We start from the raw sequence: 7,924 nt of genomic DNA, 5'->3' as shown, positions 1-7,924 counted from the left end.
TTCCCCATTCCCCATTCCCCATTCCCCATTCCCCAAATCAACATATGACAATAAATCTGGCACCTATGAAGCCGGGTTTCCTCGTCGGGCTGGGGCATTCACGCGCAGATCGTTTTTTCCCATATAAACGATACAAGGTGTTGACCTAAATTCCCCTACTTCAAGCTGTCGTTGTCCCGCTCACTCCGCCTTCTCCATCCTGCTCTGCCTTCTGCTCGACTGACCGAGATCTGGACCGAGCACCCCGATCTTATAACCTAACCTAACCTACAGAGATACCCAAGCTAGGTCGAACTAATTCCTCGATTGAGGTTGTGGCTACCGTACCAATCGTTCCCACGGATCTGTCATTATCGTTTGCGAACTTTATGGTCTCGTTTTGACTTTTGAGCTGATTTTTTTTCCTTCTCATTTTGGAACGCAGTTTTGGGTATAAAGATGTCGGACGATGAGGCGAAGGAGGAGAAAGAGTTGGATCTCACTTCCTCCGATGTAGTCACCAAGTACAAGAATGCTGCCGAGATTGTTAATAGTATGCCGTGACTCCTTTCAACTTCTACGATATTAAAAGAATTCTTTGTATGCGGGGTAGCTTTTATTGCATTGATTTCCTTGCCTATGTAACAGAGGCTCTTCAGCTGGTAGTTTTAGAGTGCAAGCCAAAAGCTAAGATAGTGGACATTTGCGAGAAAGGAGACACATTCATCCGAGAGTGAGTGTTTATCCTGTTAGTTTTATATAGTTTTGTGTTAATTCATAAAATTTTAGGATCGTATGTTGACGTGGGTTGTTGATAAGGTGCTGTATTGGTCGATTAATTAATGCAGGCAAGCTGGGAGTATGTATAAAAATGTGAAGAAAAAAATTGAAAGGGGAGTTGCTTTCCCGACCTGCATATCTGTGAACAATACTGTCTGCCATTTTTCACCATTGGGGAATGATGATGCAGTTTTGGAGGAGAATGATCTTGTGAAGATGTAAGGATAGCTTATGTACTATTTTCTACTTGTTCATTTCTATATACAGTAGGCGAAGGGAATAGGGCTGGATTTATAATTCACCTTTGTCTCCTGCTCTTGCAGTGATCTGGGCTGTCATATAGACGGTTTTATTGCTGTGGCTGCGCATACTCATGTGCTCCAAGAAGGACCAGTAAGTGGAAGAGCAGCAGATGTGATTTCTGCTGCAAACACTGCTGCAGAGGTTGCATTGAGGCTTGTGAGGCCTGGGAAGAAGGTACCGTTGTTTGCTGAATTGTCCATAAGTGGTTAAATTTGTTAGGATTATTGTTTACTATGAAAAATTTGTATGCCATCTTTCATATAGATGGAAAAATTATGCCAATTTTGATCTTGAAAGATGCCAGGTGATCTTGTTGTGAAAATGTTAGCAGTAAATGCCTTTTGGTTAAATTTTTCCTATTTCATGATTACTATATGATAAATGCTATACTAATTGAAAATGATCTTTGGTCTTGAGATTGCTTGAAATCAATAATAAATTCAGAATTATTTTTTTCCATTCTAATAAAAATAGATTTTTTTGGGGGTGAAAGTGAGTTTACGAGCATTCCAAACATCGCCGGGCTAAAGTTGACTAAAATGGGTGGAATTTGAGTTTGAAATTATACGTAGCTTGAAATTGATGCTTGAGCTTGACTTGTTGAGCTCAATTTGCTGCTCCTTTATCCTACTAGAGACAAAAAAAGTCCTGGAGTTTACCTTAGGAATAGGAACAAAGATTAAAAATCCAAAATTAAGAGTGGCATCAGCCATTATTAAAAAGTATAAGTTTGAAGAGGAGACTCGGAGGAATTATTTTTTTCCACTCTAATAAAATTATTATTATTATTATTTTTTTGGGTTAAAGTGAGCTTCAGTGTATTCAAAACTTCGCTGAGCTAAAGTTGACTAAAATGGGTAGTAATTGAGCTTGAACTTTTACGTAGCTTGAAATCAATGCTTGAACTTGACTTGTAAAGTTTACTTAGGAATTGGAAAAAAAATTAAAAATCCAATATTAAGAGAAATCGAACATTATCAAAAAGTACAAATTTTGAAGAGGAGACTGGGAGGATGCTGTATATATGATAATGATTTTGATGAAAATGAAAAGTTATAGCAGAAAAGGAAATGTTTAAGATAGAGTAGTGATTGATGGAAGAGGAAGAGGAAGAAGATGGTGGCTAGGATGAAGAGGAGAATGAGCTGGAGTATCATTGTTTACGTTTAATCACTTGATGGATTAAATTTGAGCAAAGAAGAATGATTAGGAGAAGAAGATAATGATGGGAGAGATATCGATGATGGTGATGATGAGGATCATGATGATAATGATAAGAAAGAACAATAAAATAAAGGAGTGTGAGAAGGTGGAAGAGGTAAATGAGAAGAAAGTAGTATACTGTTGGGAGGAAGAAGAGAAAATATGGTTATTGGCGAGGATTGGATGAATGATGAAATTTAAGTGTGAATCATTCAAGTGATGTCTGGCAAAAGATGAGATTTAAATTGCTTGAATTTTGTAAATCTCATAAATTTGGATTTACTAAATCCTGAATGGGTTAAATACAGAAAACCGTCTGACGACGGATTTAGTAAATCCTGTAAATCCAGTGAAACTATTTGGCAGTTATCTAGTTGCACCACAACTGTTATTGAGACGACTTCTTAAATTAGAAGCGCACAAAGCTAAATCCACCGATTCTTAGGATTTACTAAATCCGGGATTGCTGGCCAAAATTCAAGAAATTCGGACTTACTGCATCCCGAGATTTATTGTCTAAATGACCGTATTGCAAGATTCCGCTTAAAGTCTTCCTAAATCTCATCATAAACCTGTTGCCTGAAAGCCCCTTAGGTTTATATTTTCTTATAAAAAAAAATTCATTTTGTGTTTGTATGGGTGAGAATGTTATGTAGTGTTTAGCTAGGATGGGTAAAATTCAAAATGGCAATTTTGCAACGATTTTTGGAAAAAGTTCCCTTTGAAATTAAGTTTGTATGATGATCTCTCACATGGGTTATGGTGTCAGTTTCCCTGCTGCATTTTGAAAAAGTTGCCAATTTAGATGGTAAAAAAAGCCAAGTGGCCTGGTTCTGAAAATCTTGGCAGCTAATGTCTTTAGGTTGTTAAGTTTTTACTATTTCATGATCACAATAAGATGAGAATGCTATACTGAATGGAGATGATTTTTCAATGTGAGGTCGCATGAAAGCAAGACTAAATTTGATTCTTTTTTTTTTCACTCTCCTGAAAATATATTTTTTTGGGGTGAAAATGTGTTTGAGTACTTGAACTCATGCCTAGGTTGACATCTGTACTTGAGTGTCTGGCTTGTTGAGCTCAATGGCTGCCCCATGATCCTACCAGAGGCAAAAAATTCCTAGGGTTGACCTTAAGATTAGGGGAAAAGACTAAATCCAAAATTTAGAAGCATCATTCATTATCAAGTACATGTTTGAAGAGGAGACTAGGAGGAAGGTGGATATGCATAATGATTTTGACGATGATGAAAGAAATGCAAAAATAGAGCATGGGAGGAATATGGTTGAGTTAGGGTAGTGGTAAGGCGAAGAGGAAGAATGGTGGGTAGGATGATGAGGTGAATGAGCTAAAGGATCATTTTTTATCTTTAATCACATGATGAATTGAACTTGAGTGAAGAAGAATAATTAGGAGAGGAAGAAGATAATGGTGAGATGAATGATAGCGATGATGAGGATGATGATAATATGATGAGATAAAGATGATAAAATAAATGAGAGGGAGAAGATGGGAGAGGTAGATGGATAAAGTAGAATATTGTGGAGAGGAAGAAGAAAACGGATAGGTGTTGGTGGGGATTAAATGAAAGTGGTAAGTTTGTATTTTTTAGTAAAAAATGTTTTAAAGTTTGTATTAGCCAAAATATTATGTAGTGTTAGACTAGGATGAAAGAACTGCCAAACGGTGATTTTAGATTGCTTATTGGAAATCTGCCTAATGAAGTTAAGATTGCAGAAAATAAACTTAAGTGGTTTGGATATAATCAATAAATATTAGAAGGTCATCGACTAGGTAAAGTGATAATAATTTATATGACTAAAATTTTATTGGAAAGGCTCTTTTTTTGTGTGTTGGTGGGGGTGAAAAAGGTCTTCTGCAAATTAGAGCAAAGATTGCATGCAACGCACTAGCGTGAATGAAGGATTGATAAAATTCCTTTATTTTCCTTATCATCAGTTTCAAGTGTAATGCCATATCTTGTCATGCTGGTTTGGGGGGTGGGGGTTAAAAAGGTCTTCTGCAAATTAGAGCAAAGATTGCACGAAATGCACTAGCGTGAATGAAGGATTGATAAAATTCCTCTATTTTCCTTATCATCAGTTTCAAGTGTAATGCCATATCTTGTCATGTTGGTTTGAATTATGCTATTTCTTTAAGGCTAAACGTAGTATTACAAATGTTTCTTTAGTTATTTTCTATTCATCTTAAGCAATTCATGATTTGTTCTCATGGTTGGCTTTGCATTTGGTGGTTTTGGCCCTTTCATTTTTAAGATGTGGCCTGCTTTATTATATCATTTTGTTTTTTGTGTGATAATATGTTCTGAACTTACATTTATTTTTTTATTTTGCTGGCTTTATTATATACATATACCTTACACAATGTGCGGCCATTTCAATATGGGAAAAAAAATTCTTTTAGTTGATGGCAGTTAGTGTGAACTTTTGACTTTAGCCTCCATGCATTTCACTGCCTTGTGAAATCTTCAGTGAGTTTTATTTTTCTTTGTTGTATCACTGGCATTAAAAATATTAAGCTTTTTAGCATATTTTCAAATTTTGTTGCTCTTCTAATCTTTTTTATGGTTAACTATATCAATCACTATCTTGTTAGTTTTTCCATATGTAGTATATTTTTTAATTAATGGCATATCAGCGTTCTTTTGGGATGCTGCTGGATTTTTCCCCCATCTAGCTTCCTTCACATTTTTGTTTTTGTTTTTTTATTAATTATTTTTAATTAGCCAATATGTTGGCAATTTTGTAATTATAATTTCGTTTTCTTGATTATGAAGCCCTAAATGATGAAATTCTCTTAAAAGCTATGGATTTAAGTCCAAGTGAAGCTTTGTTGTCATAGTTACTCTGATAGGGTTTCACTGTTGTTCAGGCAATTATCTTTTGGCCTTGATCTCTTTCCACGTGTTTTTTGTAAGATTCCAGATGAAACTTATGTTGTTTTTCCACTGAAAATATTGTTTTTGTTTTTCAATTTTTACTGAAGTGTTAAATTTCTGAAGCTATTTATGGACCTCATGTAATATTTACTCATACAAGATACACGGGTAAACCCTCCATTTGTTTTAGATTTTGAGCTTTTAGCCATTTAAAAAACTTTCCTTTCTGATTTTATCTCTTAGAACATTTACTCGTGAGAATATTTTCTCGCTTTCAGTAATACTGATTTTGGGCGTTGAACTTTAATCAGGTTAAGTTCACCTGTTTGAAACAGCATCAATGCTTACTTATTTTGGGCATTGAACTTCACTCTGGTAAAGTTCACCTGTTTGGAACAGCATCAATGTTAAAACTCGTTGCTCTCTTCACCCTCTTTTCATGTGTCAACCATATTCTGCTTGACAAGTATCTTTCCTTGTTAACATATTCAAAAATGCGTTTGAAATGTTTTAATTTTTTTTTTCTAGTTGAGAATATGTTTTTTGCTCTTTTTGCACTTTAAATTTTGGACCAATTTCCCTTGCACAGTCATTTTAAATTTAGTTTATTTTATGTGTTTTTTTCTTATATTTGTGGTAGAATTCTTTTTTCAACTGGTGTTGTTTTTTTTACTGTTTAATGGCTTTATTATATAAAAATAGAACAACATGCATCTTTAATGGCCTCATTATCTGCCTATCAAGTGCTGCTATTGTTATTATTATTTTTGGATTTGTCTGAGATGAAAAAAAATCTGCTTGCCTTTCCTTCCATATTCAAAGATTTTTTTTCTGCATGTTTTCTGTGACAGGCTTACTGGGATATTATATTTTAGCGTTTAGAGCTTAGGGATGTGTTTATTGATTTGCATTTATTTATTGTCTGTGCAATATTTTTTTAGTATTATAATTTTGTTAATGCAAGATAGATGAATTTACTGATGCTAATTTCAAGAGAAGGTGGCTTATTTTTTTCCCTGAAATTTGTCTTTCCTCTAGCTTTCACAGAGCCCAAATAATGTTTATTTCATTTCTTTGCATTTTTTAACTTTAGTGATCCCTTAAACCCTGATGGTTTTACATGATACGCTCTTTTTTTTATTAACTTGTTGGAACATTAGAAGATTGACTTTTAGAACTTTGTTGAGGTATCCATTAACCACTTTGGCCTCTTTTTCTTTTTTGCTAATATTCTTTGCTTTGATGAAGATATGGAGATTTTTATCATTTGTTATTTTTATTATTCTCAGCAAATATTGAAGGAAACACTGCCGTTGCCGATCCCAAGCCCGGATGAGAAAAGTGGAGGGTTGCGTTAGGTAGTCTACAGCCAGCGTAAAACTTGTCGAAAAAATCATGACATGAATCCTTTTGATCATTGTGTAAGTGTTAGGCGTCCCCTGGAAGCGACGCGCTGTATAGCCTGAATACAGTGAAAAGTGTGCAAGGGCCGCTACACCGGCGCCCGGGTGTAGTGTTAAATAAGCAAGGGTTCCCACATTACGGGCGAATGCGGGTAAAGAAGTTAGTCCATAAAACTAATGAAACTAATATTAGGATAGGATCTTGGAATATAGACACTCTCAATGGTAAATTAATGGAATTAGTTGATATTATGATTCATAGGAAAATTAATATCTTATGTATTCAAGAAACTAAGTGGGTGGGAGAAAAGGCTAAGGAGATTGATAATTTAGGTTTTAAACTTTGGTATTCTGGTAAGAGTCGCACTAGAAATGGTGTAGGTGTAATTATAGATAAGAGTTTGAAAGATAATGTTGTAAAAATTAATAGAGTTGGTGATAGAATTATAGCCCTTAAGATTATCATTGATACTAAGATTTTTAATATTATAAGTGTTTATGCTCCTCAAGTAGGTTTAGATTTAGAGTCTAAAGATAAATTTTGGAATGACTTAGAAGACTTAATACAAATGATACCTCTTGAAGAAAGAATTTTTATTGGAGGAGATTTAAATGGACATGTCGGTAGAGTGGTCGAATATTTCAGAAATATTCATGGTGGCTACAGTTTTGGAGTAACTAATGAAGAAAATAGAGTTATTTTAGATTTTGCTTTAGCGTTTGATTTTGTTATTACTAATACTTTATTCAAGAAAAGGGATGAACATCTTATTACTTATAAGAGTGGATCTAATAAAACACAAATTGATTATTTTCTTATGAGAAGAAGAGATCGTCGTGATTGTAATAATTGTAAAGTCATTCCAAGTGAAAATTTAAATGCCCAACATCGTTTATTAGTTTTAGATTTTAAGATTAAGAGTTGTAAAATAAAAAATACTATGACTCATCATTGCAGAATTAGATGGAGAAACTTAAAAGATACAAATAAAATTAATTTTATGAGTAAAATTCAAGATTTAAAAATTTGGGACATTCATGAAGAAACAAATGTGACGTGGGATAAAGTATCAAACGCTATTAAACATGTAGGAAAAGATGTTCTTGGAGAATCAAAGAGAAAAATATTTACAAATAAAAATAGTTGGTGGTGGAATAATAATGTGCAAGAAAAGATAAATATAAGAAGTTATGTTATAAAAATTGATTTAAATGTAAAAGCTTAGGGAACTGGAGAAAATATCAAACGATTCGCAGGGAGTCTAATAGAACAATTTGTGACGCTAAAAATTCTGCTTTTAATGATCTTTATAATAGATTAGATACTAAGGAGGGTGAAAAATATATGTATAAACTA

The 7,924-nt window shown here is 34.0% G+C and overlaps 1 protein-coding gene across 3 annotated transcripts in view; it reads left to right on the top strand.

Annotated features, from left to right (window-relative positions):
* LOC110018689 (ERBB-3 BINDING PROTEIN 1-like) overlaps nucleotides 1-7,924 on the top strand; it is a 14,347-nt gene continuing 6,423 nt past the window's right edge. The window contains exons 1-5 of one of the 3 annotated variants that reach the window (XM_020716092.1): nucleotides 1-288; nucleotides 425-532; nucleotides 628-712; nucleotides 828-977; nucleotides 1,083-1,236. In XM_020716092.1, coding sequence (XP_020571751.1) covers nucleotides 439-532; nucleotides 628-712; nucleotides 828-977; nucleotides 1,083-1,236 — 483 coding nt within the window. In that variant the 5' untranslated portion in view covers nucleotides 1-288; nucleotides 425-438. Of the gene's footprint in view, nucleotides 315-424; nucleotides 533-627; nucleotides 713-827; nucleotides 978-1,082; nucleotides 1,237-7,924 lie in introns of all 3 variants that reach the window. The other 2 variants (XM_020716089.1, XM_020716091.1) reach the window with 2 other exon arrangements.

The sequence above is a fragment of the Phalaenopsis equestris genome, unplaced genomic scaffold (genome assembly GCF_001263595.1).
Source record: "Phalaenopsis equestris unplaced genomic scaffold, ASM126359v1 Scaffold000030, whole genome shotgun sequence".
Lineage (NCBI taxonomy): Eukaryota > Viridiplantae > Streptophyta > Magnoliopsida > Asparagales > Orchidaceae > Phalaenopsis > Phalaenopsis equestris.
Note: the sequence above shows the minus strand (reverse complement) of the source record. Positions and strands in the feature narration are given on the sequence as shown.